At 40.2% G+C, this 20301-nt stretch overlaps 1 protein-coding gene across 1 annotated transcript in view; it reads left to right on the forward strand.

Moving 5' to 3' along the window:
• Positions 1-20301, forward strand: part of KCNU1 (potassium calcium-activated channel subfamily U member 1) — a 152863-nt gene that overhangs the window by 109436 nt on the left and 23126 nt on the right. Inside the window, 1 exon segment of the mRNA XM_059049166.2 lies at positions 18947-19043. Within this exon segment, the coding sequence (XP_058905149.1) occupies positions 18947-19043 (97 nt within the window).

The following is a 20301-nucleotide window of genomic DNA, read 5'->3' on the forward strand; positions in this document are numbered from 1 at the left end:
CATTGCCACATCTCCAGCCTCAGCTCCAAGATGTAAAGGGCTGTGATGAGTTCATCACTCCTGTCCTTACAACAGGAAGAAATTCAACAAACTGGAAATTAGAGACTTTTCTTCGCCCATCAGAGAACTGAGGTTGCAGGGCAAACCATCACCCTGAAATTTGGAGAGTCACAGCTGAGCTCTGCTTTCCTGGGGAAAAGGCCCCTAGAGCCATAAACTGGTAGGAACACTTAAATAGTAATTTTTGTTAATTCCTGGAGGTTGAGTGAAGTCTAGGTGAAGAATGACAGCCTCCTTGGGTCTATTTACTATTCACATTTACTGTTACTTTTCTTCTGCTTTTCTTCTGCTTGCTTTAGGATTAACTTTTTTCTTTCTCTAGTTTCTTAAGGTAGAATCTTAGATTATTGATTTTAGTTCTTTCCTCTTTTCTAATATATGCATTTTTTTTTTTTTTTTTGTGATATGCGGGCCTCTCACTGCTGTGGCCTCTCCCGTTGCGGAGCACAGGCTCCGGACGCGCAGGCTCAGCGGCCATGGCTCACGGGCCCAGCCGCTCCGCGGCACGTGGGATCTTCCCGGACTGGGGCACGAACCCGTGTCCCCTGCATCGGCAGGCGGACTCTCAACCACTGCGCCACTAGGGAAGCCCCTCTAATATATGCATTTAATGTGATAAATTTCCCTTTAGGCACTGCTTTTGCTGCACCCCACTAATTTTGATAATCTGTATTTTCATTTTTCTTTAGTTCAAAACGTTTTAGTTTCTTTTAGACTTCTTCTTTGACCTATGTGTTATTAAGAAGTTGTTTACTTACATGTATTGGGGAGATTTTCCAGCTGTCTTTCTGTTATTGATTTCTAATTTAATTTCACTGTGGCTGAGAAATACTTGGTATGACTTCAATGCTTTTAAATTTGTTAGTGTATTTTCTACGGCCCAGAATGTAGTCCATTCTTTTTCCAACTTGATCTGTGGATGCAACACAACCTGAAACCTCCAGTGAGTTGTTTTATAGATACTGACAAACTGATTCTAAAGTTTATTTGAAAAGATAAAAGATCTAGAATAGGGCTTCCCTGGTGGCGCAGTGGTTGAGAGTCCGCCTGCCGATGCATGGGACGCGGGTTCGTGCCCCGGTCCGGGAGGATCCCACGTGCCGCGGAGCGGCTGGGCCCGTGAGCCGTGGCCGCTGCGCCTGCGCGTCCGGAGCCTGTGGTCCACAACAGGAGAGGCCACAACAGTGAGACACCCGTGAACCACAAAAAAAAAAAAAAAAAAAAAAAGATCTAGAATAGCCATCACAATACTAAAAAAAGAACAACATTGGAGGACTTATACTCCCCAATTGCAAGATTTACTATATAAGCCTTCATTAATCAAGACATAATGGTACAGACACATCAATCAGTGGAAGAAATAACGAAGTTCATAAAAATAGGACCACACAAATATGGTCAACTGATGTTTGAGAAAGGAGCAAAGGAAATTCAAGTGAAAAAGGGTATTCTTTTCAAGGAGAGGTAATGGAACCACTGTATATCCATACACACACAGACACACACACACACAGACACACAAAAAGCCAAAAGAAAACAAGAAAAAGCAACATAGATGTAGATATTACACCTTTAACAAAAATTGGCTCAAAATGGACTATATATGTAAAATGTAAAAATGCAAAAGTACAAAACTTCTATCAATAGAAGACATAGAAGATCATCTACATGAACTTGAGTTTGTGGATGAGTACAGAAAATATATTGTAATATCAATTAATAATTTGGAACTGATTAAAATCATGAGCATCTGCTCTTCGAAAGACTGTTAAGAAAATGAAAAGGTAAGCCAATGTTTGCTAAACATATCTGATAAAGCACTAAATAAACAAAGAACTCTTAAAACTCAATAAGAACACAATAAAGAACTCTTAAAACTTAATAAGAGAACAATTCAATTAAAACATGGGCAAAATAACTAAAAGGATGTTCAGGTAGAAAATAAACATGAAAAGATGGTCAAGTCATTTGTCATTACAGAATTGCAAATTAAAACAACAGTGAGGTACCACTACCTACCTATTCATTTAGAAAAAATTCAACAAAATTGACAATATAAATTGCTCCCAAGGATGCCTAGCAACAGGAACTCTTCATTCATTGATGGTGGGAATGCAAAATGGCACAGTTGCTTTGGAAGACAGGAGGTTTTTTATAAAACTAAGCATAGTCTTACCATAAAATTCAGTAATTGGGCTCTGAGGTGTTAACCCAACTTCTTTGAAAACTTGTGTCCACCCAAAAATCTGCATGTGAACATTACAGCAGCTTATTCAGAATCACCAAATAAACTGCAAGCAACCAAGATGTTCTTTAATAGGTAACTTGATAACAAACTGTGCTATATCCACAGAATGGAATTTTATTTGGCAATCTTTAAAAGATGAGCTACCAATGTGCAAAAGGCATGAATGAATCTTAAACTTTGTCTGAGAAGTCAGTCTGAAGAAGCTATATACTGTATGATTCAAACTAATGACCTTCTGGAAAGGGCCAAACTATAATGATAGTAAAAACAGAAGCCATTACCTACCCATCAAAACTCAGGCTAAATGGTTGCTTATAAATCAGATCAAATTTGTATGTATTTTGAAACATAGCGTTACATCCCATTTGTTCTCCAGTGAATTCATTATACCACAGAAATGCATTTTTTCAAGGAATTTCCAATACTTTTGCCTTTCTAAACGTTGATATCAGTGCTTAAGTTGGAGAAGTTGTCAATATTTGCTTGCTTTCGAGCCCTTTCATAGAATGGTATTCATATTGGTTATTTGCTACACATTAGAGTCTGCTTTTCAGCTTGATCGCCTCTGATTTGCCCTCCAGGAAAAGATGTGTACCAACCAAGCAGTCGTATGTTACTTCACGATAAAACCACATAAGAAGCTAAATGCTCATGTTGGCGTGGCCAGTGCATACCTCCTTATTTACAGAGCAACAACAGGATCTTAATCAAGTTACCTAGCTTCTCCTCATCTGAAAATGAGGCAATTGCAGAGTTGCTGTAAGGATTAGCAATGATAAATGTGAAGCACCAAGCATAATGCCTTCCACGTGTGCTCATTCAATACATGGCACCTATGATAAAACAGACTCTCATCTGAATTTGCCTGAAGAACATGAAATTAAAGCAGAATGACTTGGTTGAAGGACTCTTAGACTAATCACAGCCTGTTGCATTTGCATGTCAGGATCAGAGCCACCTTCCCAGCCTGTTGCCACATGAGTTTGAGCCCCCAAACAAGAGAAACTTTTCCTATGGGAAGAGGTCAGATAGGTGATGTTGGCTACAGTTACTCTTTTCATTTCCTAGATCAAAGGGAGTTTATTTAGAGGACATTTCTTTGAAAATGGTATTTATTAAGTTCATTACTTAAATTACAATCATATTCAACCTGCTATCCTTTTTTTCCCAAGGAATCTGGGAGCTTTAGATAATCCCTTGGTTTGTTCTCATGTGTATCCCGTGGTATTCATCATGTGGCTTTAATTACTTTAAAATTCACCTGTTATTTCCCCGTTTGTGGGTAACAGGGACACATCTTGCTGTCATTACCATGTACTGACAAATAGATGGTGAATCTCCCTAAACTCATGGAAGGTGTAAACTATAAGGAAGCTTAATTCTGTTTTTGATTTTGAATTTCCTGATAGTAGGAGAGATGGCCTGGACTTATAAATTATAACTATCTTAAACCAGTAACATATGGCAACACAACTGGCCAAGTTTAGAGATACAGTCAATGGCTCTCATCAGCTACTCATTCTCCAGTCAGTAAGTGAACAAATATTTATTGGGAATTCAGCGGATGTCCTCCATAATTGCACTGTGCCAAGCACTGTGCTAGATGCTAGATCATACATATGATCTCTGTTCTCATGGAACTCAATCAAACGTGGAAGTTCTCTGTAAGCCTTAGAGAGGAAATGTCAATAGCTTCTTATAGTCTATAAATTTCAGTGTCATATGAGATACTCAACAATAGTTGCAAGATATTTTCAACTTCAGCAGGTCAAAAACCTTGGAACAAATCATTCTGGATAGCTTTGCCTAGAACTTATCTAAGCATCATTATTGTTTACGTAATTTTAGATGGAAATAATCCTAGGAACATAGTAGGCCCTTTTCCTGATTCTTCATGGAAGGGTGTATTGACTATAGTTCAACTTCTTCTAGATTATTCAGATGTCAGTAATTATATGTGTCATAATACACAGTACAGTTACAGTTAATTGAATTGGAGGAGAATTTGACCCTCCGGGAAGACAAATAGAATACCTCGCTTTGTCCCTTCTGTGACTACTTCGTTGTTGTTTGTATAATGAAAACTTATTGAGATATAATTCACCTACTGTACAACTCAGTACAGTGGTTTTTAGTATAGTCACAGAATTGTGCAGCTGGCACGTCTAAGTTCAGAACAGGTTCATCACTCCCAGAAAAAACTTGGTACCATTCACCCCTTCCCACATCCTCAACAATCACTAAACTACTTTCTGTCTTTATGGATTTTCCCATTCTGAACATGTCATAAAAATTGAATTATGTAGTATATGACTCCTTGTGTCTGACATCTTTTATTTAGCATAATGTTTCTAGGTGTATCCATGTTGTAGCATGTCTAGTCTTCATTCCTTTTTAGGGCTGAATAGTATTCCATTATATCAGCACACTACATTTTGTTTATCCTTTCATTAGTTGATAAACGTTTGGGTTGTTTCTTTCCGCTGCTATTATGAATAATGCTGCAGTGAACATTCATGTGCAGGTTTTAGTACAGGTGCATGTTTTCAGTTCACTTCGATATATACCCAGGAGTAGAATTGTTAGGTTATGCGATAACTCTATTCAGAGCATTTTGAGGAGCTGCTGAATTATTTTGCAAGGCCGATGCACCATTTTGCAATTACACCAGCAATGTGTAAGGGCTCTACTGTCTTTCCGTCCTCTCTGACACTTGTTATTGTCTGTCTTTTTTATTATAGCCATTCTAGTGGGTGTGGTGATACCTCATTGTGGTTTTTATTTGAATTTCCCTGATGCCTAATGATGAGAATCTTTTTTATGTGCTTATTGGTTATTTGTATGACTGTCAAGCCTTTTACCCATTTTTTAATTGGGTTGTCTTTGTTGTTAAATTCTAAGAGTCATTTGTTTTTCCTGACCAAGTTCTTTACCAGATGTATTATTTGCAAATATTTTCTCACATTCCGTGAGCTGTCTTTTCACGTTCTTTGTGGAGTCCTTTGAACGACAAAGGTTTTTAATTTTGATGTCATCAGAATTGTGTATTTTTTATTTTACTGCCTGTGATCTTTGGTGTTATATCTAAGAAACCATTGCCTAATCCATGGTTTTGAAGATTTATACCTGTTTTCTTCTAAGAGTTTAATAATTATAGTTTTTACATTTAAGTCTTTGATCCATTTAAGTTAATTTTTTATAGAAGGTGTAAGGCAAAGGTCCAACTTCCTTCTTTTCCATGTGGATATTCAGTTGTTCCAGCAGTATCTGTTGGAAATACTATTCTTTTCCCCACTGAATTATGTTGACACCCTTGTTAGAAGGAATTGACCGTTAAAGTAAAAGTTTATATCTGGCCTCCATTCTATCCCACTGATCTATGTATCTATCTTTATGCAAGTAGCACACTATCTTGATTAATGCAATTTGTAGTAAGTTATGAAATCAGGAAGTGTGATTCCCCAACTTTGTTCTTTGTCTAGATTGTTTGGTTTTTCTAGGTCCCTTCAATTTCCATATTAATTTTAGAAACAGTTTGTCAAGTTCTGCCAAAAAAAATACAGCTAACTTAGAGGTTGATTTGAAACTTCAGATCAGTTTGGATAGTGTTGCCATTTTAACAGTACTTAAAAGCCTTGAATCCGTAGGTCTCTCTGCCAAGGGGCTCTGTGCGCATGTTGGGGAATGCCTTCAACACTCCATCAGTTTACATCTCTGCCTTAGTCTTTACTTCCTTCTTGCGCAGAGTCTCAGAGTCACCCAGATGTGAGGGATTAAGGATGTCTCAGGTGTTTCCTGGGTATCAAGTGCACAGCCTTGCACATGCATGTGGTTTTCTTTTAGATTCCTAGAATGAATAAGTAAAAGCTTTTCAAACCCCCCACCCCATGGACTTCTCATTCTCCAGCTTTTCTGTTTAAGGATTTTGATTAGCCTCTTGTTTGCCACACTGTTATCTCTGCCTCAAGTATCTGCAGTTTTAAACAACTGCTGCTCATCATTTTTAGAAAATTCCCCAGGGGAACCAGCTATTCCAACTGAGGAGGCTCTGAGTCAGGTCAAATAAAGACAAGTCCTGTGATTGGGTGTCTCCAGGGAGCTGCCATAAAGCCAAATAATGATATTTTGTGTGAATAGGGCTTTGGGGGAAGTTCAAATCCATTATTCCCTCTCCAGTGGATGCTAGCCTGCTGGTGTGCATGGCTACTGTGATTTTGAGGCTTTTGGACTTCAAGGCTACTGTAGAGCTGGGGAGAGGGGGATGGGAATAGGCAAGTTAAAATGAAACAAAACTTACTGTTCTTATCAAGATTCTGTCATTTTTCTTGAATTGAACACATCTCAGATTGCTTCAGGCATCTGGCTAATTTCCAGAGTTCTGAAATAGTTGATTTTGAGAATTTTTGTCAGAATTCTCATTGCTTTTATGAAAGAGTGGAGTTTTGGATGTCCTTACTGCCATCTGGAAGTGCTTTTCTCCATGGCTACTTTTTCTAGTTTTGTTTTTTTATCTTTCTATGATTACTTAAGCTGGTATAAAACTATCTCTTTGCAGCAACTCCTCTCTTCAACTGTAATTTGCCACTTTTAATCTGCAAATCAAAAAACCAAGCATGTTAGAATTATAGTTAGCGCATGCAAAAATTTACCATGATGTCAGGGTGTGTTCTAGATCAGGGGGCTAGAAAATTACATCCTACAGGCCAAATCCCAGCCCACCACTTGTTTTTATATAATGGCTTGCAATGGCAAAGCAGTTGAATTTGCAGTGACAGTATATCTGTGCTAAATGAATGAAATATACATTGACAGTATCAGATTAGTCGCTTATCACAGTATTCCTAATTCAAAAGCACTAGTTACAACAGTTAGAAAAATTTAGAAGACTATCTCATCACAACAGAATTTGCAAACAAAGTTTGTTTATAAGTGGCTCATTTGGTAGCCAAGCAAGGGAAGTCATTTTCTGATGGTGAGCCAATTATATTGTATTTGATTGCAGCAGTCAACAAATGTGTCCAGAGAAAATGAAATTGTTTACTACCATTAATCTTTCAGCAAAAATGGTTGCTTGAATAGTTGACATTAGAAGCCATATCAGTAGTCATTTGAAAAATAAAGCAAATGATTTTGATTGGTTTCCCTTAGCTCATTATGAGTCGATAAATGTTACTGATACTGTTTAATTGCTGTTTATTAAAGAAGCCAATGCTGAATTTGAAGTAACTGAAAAATTAGCCTCTGTGAATGGTCTGCATGGCACAATTACCACATGAAAATATATTCAGAAAAGGTGAGACAACAGTAATTCATTACAATATGAAGTAGACTCTACTAAGATGTATTACAACTGATAGTGGTAAAAGTATATGTGGAGCAGAAATTCATAGGCAAATTTACAAAACTTGTGAAATGCAAGGAGTGTACTGACTATGTATATTCATTACATGTATGAATGTAATGTATGTGTTTTTCATCAGCTGGTATCTTGTGGAAAATATTTTAATTTATCCTGTTATTGGGCCAATTGCATCAGCAGTGAATTTCATTTGTTTTTATGGACTTCACCATTGTTATTTCTGTGAATTTTTTCAGAAATAGAAGACGAATATCCTGACTTGCCCTATGGCAAAGCCATCTAAGACCTTAGCAGTGGTAAAGATTTATTGGCATTTTTTGAACTCTGGGTCAGGACTGAAATTTTTCTGAATGAGATCTGCCCTTGATCACTTATCCAACACTAAATGGCTTCAAAACTTAGCATTCACTGAAGGTTTGACTGTTTTCCTTAATGAAATCAACATATAATTAAAAGACAAAACAGCTTATATATGAAACTCATTTTATGATAAAGTCACTAAAGTGACAATTATTGTTCTTTGAATCACAACTAATGTCATGCTCTTTTATACATTTCCCATGATGTCAGAAGTTAAAACAAAAGGTGTGATCACTATTTCCATACATATTTCCAATGGATGTATTTTCTGATCTCAGTTCCAGTAGTGTTTGTTTGTTTGGACTTTGATGCAAGTGCAAGGGAAATTTCTGTATTTTAAGTTCATTTAGCTGTTCAGTTGAGGAGTTTCCACCTATCCTTCCATTGCAAGTGGTTAATCTGCCGTATAATGACATGCTAAAGGCAGATATCGAGAGAAGAGTCTAATAATGTCTCCTAAGAGATGAATATTCTCAACTAGAATCATATGTTCATGGAGCACTATCAGTATTTGGCAGTACCTATCTGTGTGAAAAAACATTTCCAAAGATGATAAATCTTTGAATTAAATCTCATTAACATGTGAACATTTGCAATTGATTTTGATGATAAGAACACTAACTTTGAATGCCAATTTAGCAAAATACCTTTGAAATTTTCTTTTCATTAGATCTGTAATATGAAAATATATTTATTATGATTATTATATTTTGAATATCATCAATGAGAAATTGTGAAAATTTATTTTCGGTCTTGTTATATATCTACATAATATCAGTTTTGTGTCTTGGCCCGCAAGCTTAACATGTTTACTACCTGGCCCTTCACAGAAAACAATTTTTGATCCTGTTCTAGATAGTTAGGTTGACCAGTATCACATCAGATGTCTGGAAATAATAGGCAGAGGTTAAGTTCGCAAAGGCATTAATTCTCATCCCAAACTCTTACTAAAAGTTTTGAGTTTAGATTAAAAGGGTGTTGAACAGCTTGGAAAAGTAGAGGTGAATAAAGAGTGCCATGAAGTGTAATAGACTCCTTAATTATATAATCTTAGTTTCCCATTGAAACTAAAACAATAATATAGAAGATAAAAGAATCAAAGCATTGAATAAAATCAAGACATCTGAAATTTGTTGTGGTTTTGTTAGACTTTTGCCCTAGAATCCTGAGTAAAAGAGAATGGGTTCCTGGCAGATGGTCAAATTGAAGAGGTTGAGAGAAGATTTCACAAAACATGTAGTTTTTTTTACTTTCACAGAGTGATGAGAGCTCATGCATAACTTAGAATCTTTTTCCATGGATATTTTGATAGGGAAGAGAAAGAGATTATAAGGAAGAATTTGCATTCTTGCAAAACAGTCCAGAAATGACCCACCAGGAAGTGAAATATTATTTATATTTGTGTTAAGTATCCATATAATTCTAAACAGACGCCAGTTTACTCTAGTTTATAAAAGCCAGAGTTTCTTAGCTGAAAACTTTGACGATGCATTATTTTGCGTCGTCCATTTGGTCTACAAGGGCAATGAAGCCCTCTTCATGCATACACTTCTGCCTGCTGGGTGACTAGTGGTGGACCATGGGGTGATCTTGTTTGTGCTGTGAGACGTAGCAAGAAAGATGCAAGTCGCAACTCACTTATCAGCATGCACCATGGTTCCATGGGACAGGAGACATTTAGGTGTGTGTATGTTTGGTGGTGATTTTTAAATTATAGGAAGGTTCCCAGAAAGGTTGTAGAAACTCTCTCTCACTCTCTCTCTGTCTCCCTTTCTCCCTCTCTCCCTCCTATAAATGGCTGCACCTAAGTAGACAATTTGGGGAAGGCAATGCATGACTCCCCAGAGTATCCTTCTGGCCCTTAGGCAATAGGGGGAAGTGGTGGGGCATCCAGATGGTTTCTTTTTTCTTTTTTTTCTTTTTAACATCTTTATTGGAGTATAATTGCTTTACAATGGTGTGTTAGTTTCTGCTTTACAACAAAGTGAATCAGATATACATATATCCCCATATCTCTTCCCTCTTGCGTTTCCCTCCCTCCCACCCTCCCTATCCCACCCCTCTAGGTGGTCACAAAGCACCAAGCTGATCTCCCTGTGCTATGCGGCTGCTTCCCACTAGCTATCTATTTTACATTTGGTAATGTATATATGTCCATGCCACTCTCTCACTTTGTCCCAGCTTACCCTTCCCCCTCCCCGTGTCCTCAAGTCCATTCTCTAGTAGGTCTGCATCTTTATTCCCGTTCTGCCGCTAGGTTCTTCATGACCTTTTTTTTTTTTTGATTCCATATATATGTGTTAGCATACGGTATTTGTTTTTCTCTTTCTGACTTACTTCACTCTGTATGACAGACTCTAGGCCCATCCACCTCATTACAAATGACTCAATTTCATTTCTTTTTTATGTCTGAGTAATATTCCATTGTATATATGGGCCACATCTTCTTTATCCATTCATCTATCGATGGACACTTAGGTTGCTTCCATGTTCTGGCTATTGTCTCAGTAACAGCGCTTGAGACCTTCCTTCCCTCTCACCCTGTGACTCCTGTCTCCCACCTAAAAACCCCAACTCTTACCTTTCACCCCTAAAAACAGCCCAACTTTAATCACTTCTTCTTGTTAAAGAACACTAACCACAACCATTTCCCTCCCACCAGAGACCACTAATTCTAACTTTTCACCTTTAATCAAGGCAGGCCACTTTTAAAAAATAGCCATCTTGTAACACATAGCAGGGGAGGAGGGCTCCGTGTCACAACTGATTCCAAGTGGCGTCCATCTCCATTCTCTCCGTTGCTGCTTGACAGGTCACGGGTGCTAAGGACAATGCTGTAGTGCCTTTATTCCACAGGCTTCCCTGCAGAGATGGCTTCCAGATGTGGGGAAGTTTTTTAAAGTCTGTGGTCCTCGACACATCATTAGGTCCTTCCAATGTTTCCAAAAATCTGTAATCACCAGCATGCTAATAATTTGTCTCCATTTTGACCTTCAGCCCCAGGGATTTCAGAAAAACTAAGGAATGTGGATAAGAAGACTTCACAAATAGCACCCTTTTCCCAGAAAAAAAAAAAAAAAATCCAGTAGTATCCACGTATCCTGGAATTATGTCCTCTACACAGTTTGTGTACCTTTCGGTTTGATACCCCTCCCTCTCTTTCTCTCTCTCACACACACATATGCACACCCAGGCACTCATGCACACCCACACCTGTAACATTTTGATGGATGCTATTTTTTCCACTCCTAACGTCTTTGGTGGGGGGTATTATTATTAGTAATTGTCAAGGCCAAGCCTCTCACCCCACTGCATAAGGAAAGCATTTTTGTCACTCTAATCTCTGACCCAGGCTCAATCCCTTAAAACCTTAGAAAGTATATCAATACAATGAAAAATGAACTCGTTTTCAGATATTTCAAATTCCTATCTCCCACTTCCGTCATCTCCCCACAAAAAGTAATAGTCGTTTGCCTGAAATTTGCATTTGTCTCATGTAATGTGTTTTTTAAGATCAAAAGCATAGGAATAACTGACTTAATCGTTCAGCTCCTAGTCCATTGAACAGGGAAGATTGTATCCCAAACTGTCTAAGGGAGGAAAATATTTTTCATTCAGATCAACTTCTGTGTTTACTGTGTCGTTTGATATTTAGAAAGTGTTGGAAAGGGCACCTGAAAATAACAACCTCATGCTGAAAAGATTGGCTGAGGAAATCGTTCCCAGGAGAGGTGAGGCTTGCCCTGCGCCCTCGCCTACCCTGCCCAGGGCACAAGCTCCAGCCTTTATTAAAGTAGCTGCTGCTCCGGGTATTGTCTCATTTGTCCTCACATTGTAGGAAATCCCAAATGCAATATCCATAAAAATATCCATATAAAGGGATTTAAATGAGGGTCTATCTGGGGAATGGGAGAGGAAGAGGAAATTGTTCCTTTTTATCTTTCTCCTCCATCTCCCGTCTGGTAACAATTTTAAGTTTTTAGATGCCTACATGAATGCTTTCACAGAATACGCTCTGCAGAGAATCTGTCAGTTTACACTCATCAGAAATAAAGCAAAACTTAGCAGAGAGATGTCACGTGTGAGCTCAGATGTGGGTTTATCTAATGGAAACACCCTCCCCTTCTTGCCTTAACCTGGGCCAGGGCCGTTCTGACCTCGGGTCTAACTTCTAAAGCAAGAGGGTGGAAGAAATGTCTTTGCGGAGATTTCAGATGGTAAACATGGAAAACAGAGGCCATGGATTTGATAGACTCCATCTGGAAAGCAGCATTTAAAGGCAAACAGAGCACCCTACTCACAGCTGATTTGCTTTACACTGGAACACAGTTTACACTCTCCTGTGTAGACTGAAATAAGATTACACTGAGTACAATGATGTCCTGAAGTCTAACACCTCTCTGTTTTAAAATATCATTTTCAGATTAAAAAAAAAAATCATACCAACACTCTTTACCACTAAAGTCAACAATTCCTCAATAACTTGGGGAAGATTTTGTATATTACCAGGAATTAGGAGACAGGAACAAGAGGGAATTTGGAAGATACGATTTACTGGAACCTTCTTGTCGTAAAACCTCCAGGGCCCCAGCCACCCAACTGTCTTTCCTTCCATTGAACATCAGCCACAATTACCTATAAACGTAGAGGTGTGGAAGGTGCTCTGGGCATAGCGTTTCCAGGCTTTATTCTCCCTTCCCCCGTCTTCCTCCCTCTCTAGGAGCTTTTCAGATTAGGGAAAAGTATCCCCATTTTGACCGTCGAGTGACCAGTGTTAGTACTGAAGTCTCTTGTCCGGAACACCAGAGTCTTAAGCCAACCAGCAGAGTCGGTTGCCCTAGCTGCCCCACAATGGGTTTCTTTTTTTTAATTATTATTATTAATTTTTATTGGAGTAGAGTTGATTTACAATGTTGTGTTAGTTTCTGCTGTACAGCAAAGTGAATCAATTATACATATATATATATATATATCCACCCTTTTTTAGATTCTGTGCCCATATAGGCCATTTACAGAATACTGAGTAGAGTTCCCGTGCTCTACAGTAGGTTCTTAATAGTTGGCTGTGTTATATATAGTAGTGTGTATATGTCAATCCCAGTCTCCCAGTTTATCCCTCCCACCCCCGGGTTTCTTATTCCCCTCCTTCCCTAAGGTTTCCCACATGACTACCAAGAGGGCTTGGAGCTCTGGAGATAAGCAGCCTGCTGTCAACGTATGTCACACCCCATGAGATTTTGTGGCAGGCTTTCTCACTTTTTACCCAGTAAAGGAGTCTCAGCCAGGAGATCTGGTCAAGCTGGGGGTGGGAGGCGCAGGGCCTGGTGCTCCCTTTCCCCTTCTCATCAAAAAGGACGTGATCACGGGGCTTCCCCGGTGGCGCCGTGGTTGAGAGTCCGCCTGCCGATGCAGGGGACGCGGGTTCGTGCCCCGGTCCGGGAAGATCCCACGTGCCGCGGAGCGGCTGGGCCCGTGAGCCATGGCCGCTGCGCCTGCGCGTCCGGAGCCTGTGCTCCGCAACGGGAGGGGCCACGACAGTGAGAGGCCCGCGTACCGCAAAAAAAAAAAAAAAAAAAAGGACGTGATCACAGAGCACTTTCTAACAGGGAAAGTAAGTTGTGCCCGTCACCTTCCTGAGCCCCTTCCCCGGTTGCTTGGTCCTGAGACTTCTCAGCGGTCACAGGAGCCTTTTTCCACTTGCCCATGCCCAGGTTCCTAGGCGAATGGGCTGCAAAAAATAATCCACATTTTTACGCCTTAAGTTTCCCTCCAAAGTAAAAATAATGCTTTGTAACGAGTAAGCGGCATCCAGGTGAAACCCCGAAAAATGAAATCATAATGTGACCATAGAGACTCATATTCTGCAGTTTGACTATAGCACGTGTGTATGTGTATAGAGGTGTGTGTATACGTGTGTAAGTCTGAGAGAGAGGCGGGGGGAAGCAGAGATTATACAGCGTGCCCTCACATTCCTAAATTTTAGGTGATTTCCTCTTTCCCAGAACACAAAAGGTGGTGGTCAGAATTGACGATAAATGACGATTTCCAGGTTAAGTGTGAACTGCATAACCTTGTCACTACCTGTGCCAAAGTCCCTGGGGAGAAGGCAGCTGTAGCCTGCAAGGGCACTGAAACTCCTGGAAACAGGCACACATCCCTCCTCTCCTCCCCAGCACTCAGCCAAGGGACTTGTCCTTCTCTCCGTGCTAAGACTTGATGAAACATATTGTTTTTGTTCAACTCAAGTCTTGAGCAAAAAATATATTGTTCGGCATCCAGGCCAGAAAACTCCTAAGAATTTACAAGCCACCTGTGGAGTTTTAAAGAGGTTTCGAATGGAATGGTCACGCGCCAGGATTTGCTAACACATCCAAAAATGAGACCTGCAAAGACAAAGAAAGGAACTGTAGGTGCTTTTTGAGCTTTCTAATAGATAATTGTGAAAGGGAGGATCTCATCCATTGGTGGATCATTTTCAAGAATAATCTGAGTCAGGTCTGTTTGTCGGAGGAAATAAGGAAGCAGACTGACACTCTAGGAAATCACGCTTCCTGGCCTGGCACTGATACCTACCCCCCACTTTCTTAATGGAGGTTTCCCTGCATGGCTGGATCTCTGTCTCATTGGGTGCCACCATTGGAAACAAAAGGCACATGGTGCTTCATTTATATTTTCCTTTAACTGATAGGATTCTTACAAGATAAGTTGCTATGGGCACAGGAGGAATAGAAGTTCTCTTCAGAATGGTTCCAGAAAGCAGAGAGGAAAGGAGCCTGCCTTCCTTAGCTGGGCTATGTCCAAGCTTGTGCTCACAAGACATTTGCTTCGTGAATATCCAAGCAGCCTGAAGAAGGCAGTTGTCAGCAAAGAAAGCTGGCGGCTTCCTTCACATATGGCTCTGCACATCCACAGGTCCTCACCCAGCACACTCAGCCTATCAGCTTCCAAAGGTGGAAGGCAAGACCTGACTGAGGACATTTCAAGGTCCGTTACCACCTCGGTTCTCCCACACTTTGCTCAGACAGTAAGAAGCCTATCTTGTGACCAGTGAACCAACCCCACCATCACCCCAACCATGTCCTGCTGAGGGCACTGTCTGATAACTCCCACCTTATTTCTCCCAGCCTGTCTTATACAGAAAGACCCCCTCACCCAAGAGACTTCTCCCTGTGGTCAAGATGTGGCTTTTCTTCTTTGCCCTGAATGACCTGGATGGTGCCCTGTGGCTACCTTTCCCTCCAATAGAGTCAGCCTTTATGATACAATCCTTGTTTCCAAGTTCTAAGACTGCTAGTACTGCACATTCTCATAGATGATTTATTAGTCTCTCTAGGGAAGTATATTTCTGAAAGGATCATGTCATTTGCAAGGCATATGGCAGAAGGGAGCTTTAGTTAAGGGATGGTGAGCTGAATCGCATCAGGTTTTGCTTTAGCAAGGACACTGGATGGATGTCTTTATGATGAAGTGGGGCTCCTCCGGCCTTTTCTTTAATGCAGGTCTCCAGCAGGTGTTTCCTCTAAGGTATATCTGTTTTCCATAACATCAGAATGAAGAAAGATGTTTTCTGTGACATCTTGGCTACATAGATCATGCTTTTTATTATGATAGAAAAGTGTACAGTGATTTATTTGCTACTCTGAGTCAAGTTAAATGTGCTTGGGAGAAGATCATCTTCCATCTGCCAAAAGGGCCTTTCATTTCCAGACCAAGAACTCTTTATTCATTATGGGGGGTGGGTGTGGGGAAAGGAAACATTAGAGGAAGTGACAAAAAAGATGAAGAAAGTGACCAGAAGAAAAGTAGGGGAAGTTATTGTAGACATGGGTGCTGAGGGCAGAGAGCAGGAAGCCACCTCCTGAAGGTAGCTTGGGTATATTATATCAACACCTGAGGGACAGTGTCTAGGAAACTACACATGGAGAGAAACAAGCTGCTATGAATGAGTAATACAGCCAATTCTCCAAATCCTGATAAAAATCAAAACCAGACTAGGGTCTTGGTGTGCTCCCCTTAACAAGCTTGGCATAAAGCCATCACCGTGGTCCTGCCTAGCCATCACCATTAAGAGAGCCTGTGTGGCTTTTAGGATGCTGAGTTGGGACTCATGACTTATGGATATTTAAACCACCAAAGGCTGTTAATTTGAATTAACAAGATAACTTATTTTGGTCAAGCTGACCTTGAGGCTTAACTTTACAACATCTTCTGCCTGGGTAGATGACTAGAATCCACTAACTTTGCAGGTAGGTCTCAAATGGAGAGGAAAATAAAGGATTGCACCTAGTCCTTGGCTGATCTCATTAGCAATTAGCCTCTCTACTTTTCTAAACCCTTCTCCAGTGCCTCAAGTCCCCCACCCCAGCTTCTCTGTCTGGGTCCTATCTCTATCCCATTAGTTTAGGTCTGATGTTAATCTAAGTTTAAGTTCCTTTGTCTGAAAAAGTATGACTTCAGATAGTAGTTTAGAAACTAACCTGGTTAAAGAGAGCAAAATACTTACATTGGATGTAAGTCTTTGAACCAGGTGTTGAATAACAAGCTGTATTAATTCACAGGGAAAACCCTTAACCCTTCAGCACAAAGGACAATAGGTCATGTTAGTCCCAGGATGTATAGTAAAATCTCACAGAAGAATGCTGTCATAAGCTACTGGTTACCGGGACTGAACCTATAGTGTGACAGTACAGTACATCAGAAAAGGCATTTCAAGGCATAGTAACATGTTTTTAAGGAGTAAGTACCTAAGTAAATAGTAAAAGTTTTTGTGATCAAAGAAGTGTGTGAAAAACACTGGATTATACAAATTTTAAAGGATCTCTCTTTTGCAAGACTTCAGAACCTTTCATATGCTAAGCTGTGGGGTGAACTTCAAAGAGGAGATACTTTTCTAAAAATTTATTTGCTTACAGAAATCATTTCCTCGGGACTTCTCCAGCTGCTAATATTATGGAACGTGCATTTTGGAAAAGGTATTTGTATTAGGATAGGGCAGACTAATGCTGCGGGAGCAACCGTGAAATCTCAGTGGCTTAGCGCAACAACGGTGTCTTTCGTGTTCACATTACATGCCCAGCGCAGGTCAAGGAGGCAGGGACTCAGCTCCACGTAGGCACTCGTGTACTCAGGCTGGCCATTTCTGCAGCAGGTTAGGAGGGAGCCTGAAGAATCACATGACGGCTTCTCCCTACATCAGCCGCCACTTCTCACATGCCATTGGCCAGAATGAATCATGTGGCCCCACCTAACCCACCCATCTGCTAAGGCAGGAAAGGAAAATTGGACATTGTGAGCACCAGTAATCTCAATCTCAGCATTATATTCAAGTGTCAGCTTTACAGTCTGTTAGATCTTTGACTTTTATCCATAAACTAAGGGGTGTTCTTTATTTATTTTTTGTAAACATCTTTATTGGAGTATAACTGTTTTACAATGGTGTGTTAGTTTCTGCTTTATAACAAAGTGAATCAGTTATACATATACATATGTTCCCATATCTCTTCCCTCTTGCGTCTCCCTCCCTCCCACCCTCCCTATCCCACCCCTCTAGGTGGTCACAAAGCACAGAGGTGATCTCCCTGTGCTATGCGGCTGCTTCCCACTAGCTATCTAATTTACATTTGGTAGTGTATATATGTCCATGCCACTCTCTCACTTCGTCACAGCTTACCCTTCCAAGGAGTGTTCTTTAAAGTCTCTGAAAGAGACAGAAATGCTCAGCAGATATTTCAGATGCTTCCCTCGTTCCTCAGCCCTGTAAAGTCAGAAGGAGCCATGTGACTTATCCTGGCCAATGAAGTGTGAGCCATGTGACTCATTCTGACCAATGAAATGTGAGGTGCAATGACTTGTCGATTTGGGCCAAGGCAGTTAAATGCCTGGGCTCATCTCTCTCTCTTCTCTTGCCTTAATGACCAAGGGGGATGCATGTTCCAGGGGGTGTACCCTTAAGATGGTAGAGCCTCTGTCCCCCTAAGACTCTGAATGGCTGTGTAGAGCAGAGACAACTGTTCACCTCAGTAAAATACATAGTGTGGGTGAGAAATAACCTGTGTTGGGTTAAGCCCTTGGGATTTGAGGTGGTTTCTGCAGTCTATGGCTGGATTCTCTTGACTTGAACAGGTCCTGTCTAACCCAAACCTCTCTGTGGTTCTTGAAGGGTTTCCTTTATTCTCTCACAAGCACATATATATTCCTTGAGATGGGAGTGGAATTCTTCAAAAGCTCCTCCAACCCTTTTGGTGATTGAATACATGACATGACAAGTATTGTGCCTGATGGCCATGTAGGGTGATTAAATGGAAGGCTTTGCCGAAACTTAGACCAAGGTTTGAGCAAATTTTAGTCAAATGAAGGCCAGTGATGGAAGCTGTAAAGGATGCAAAATGCACTTAATAAGTAAGGATGTTTCAAAAGAGACCCATAAGAAAAGATATGGAAAGGAGACAAGAGGAAGACAGGTTAAGGAGAGAGGTATACCACTCATGATTCGATCTCACGGCCTTTTAAATTCTGTATTCAAGGGCGCAAAACACCTCTCATGATTTCTCCCAAGCAGCAGTAGCATCAGAATGGTAGCAAAATTAAGAGCAGAAGTGACCACCCTCAAGGCAGTTAATCTAAGTTAAAAAGAGAGACGGTGTGTCTGTTAAACAGATGCACACACATGTGCACACACACATACACACAATTCTTGATGCCTTTTGCCCAAAGTGCTTAGTATATCTTCAGCTGTGAAGACATTCAGCCCTTGGTGTCCTTCAGACATGCATCTTTATTCGGGGGTCCCATAGACCCGAGGTCATTTTCCTTATGTTATTCTTCACTTTGGGTTTGAGGCTCCAATGAGTTTGACATCATGCTTTGTTACACCAGAGCGCCAAGTGTTCCCAGGCTAACTCTCCATTCTCCATATCTAGGACTTTTCTTCATGAAATGGAGCGAGAGTCTGACCACCTTGATAGCAGTGGCATGTTTCACTGGTGCAAAGCCACCCCTTTGGACAAAATTATTCTGGTAGGTGATCTTGTACCAAATCTCAGGTAAAATAAAGCTCCTTTTAGGGTAGATGATGTCTTTCCACTAGTCATAAGCACCTGCCCTTTCTCTTTGTAAACTGTGAATTTTGAAGGAAAAACACATCATGAGCCATGTGAATGTACGCAGAATAACAGATGTGGCATTTGACAAGGACCATGTGGGTAATATGATGCCGGGATTTAAAATAATTAGATCAGATTCTTCAACTACTTTTCCCCTCCTTTAATAGTTTAGCTGAGTCAGTTATTCAGAATAATGTTCTCCTGAAACTTTGCTGTTTTGCTAGTAAATCTAATTGATTTAAATGCACCAGGGGAACAGACTATTTACAAGAACTCTGTGGTCTTTCTTTTTTTAATTAAATAAAAATTCCCTTAATTAGTTTTTAAAGTTTGGACTTTCTGCAGTATTTTTTCTTAAAGGTGGCTATACTTAAACACATTAGCAAAGGATGTATCTCCAAAATGCTCAGTCCTCCCACCCCACACAGCATGAGGGAATCCTTATAGATGTTAGAATCCTGTCCTTGTCTCTGTCCTCTTAAGGAGACAAACTAATTCAGCTCACTGAAATGCCAGCAACCAAGATGCAAAAGCCTTGCATATTATCCCGGGCTCTGACACCTGCATTCTGGATCCCCATCTATTCTCATTTTCCAGAGTTGGAAACTCAAGGATAATCTCAGTGGTTTACCTTGCAAGCAGTAGCTGGTAAATTTAAGTAATAAAAGATGAGTTTTTTAATTAAAAATAACTAATAAAAGATGTTTGCATGTTGTAAGAACCCTATATAATTTGTTTAACTGTGACTAATTGATAATTTTGTATTTTTCTTGCTTTCCAAAAGTAGTTTAGTTCACTTTTTTCTGTTAAACACACACACACACACAATTTTGTAGCTCAGTGCCATTGTCCTGACAGAATATGTTCCAATTTTTGTAAAAAGCATGATCAATCATTTGATCAGAAGTACAAAATTGTCAGAGCTGTCATATCAACTGGAAAACTGTTAGGGCTGCTGAAACTCCCCCATTTTAGCAAGTATGTCTTATTCTGAATGAAACAAAATAAACATCCGTTGAGCAGGAAGGCAAACATGTTTCCAGTGGGAGGGAAATCTTTAGAAAGGTTGGGGGGGGCGTTGCAGACGGAAGCATCCAAGAGACCAAGAGATGGCAATAGCAGACATTTTCTTATACTGTATTTACTGAGCCCACAGACAGGTTGCTGTGAGA

This window comes from Kogia breviceps, chromosome 20 (assembly GCF_026419965.1).
Source record: "Kogia breviceps isolate mKogBre1 chromosome 20, mKogBre1 haplotype 1, whole genome shotgun sequence".
Lineage (NCBI taxonomy): Eukaryota > Metazoa > Chordata > Mammalia > Artiodactyla > Physeteridae > Kogia > Kogia breviceps.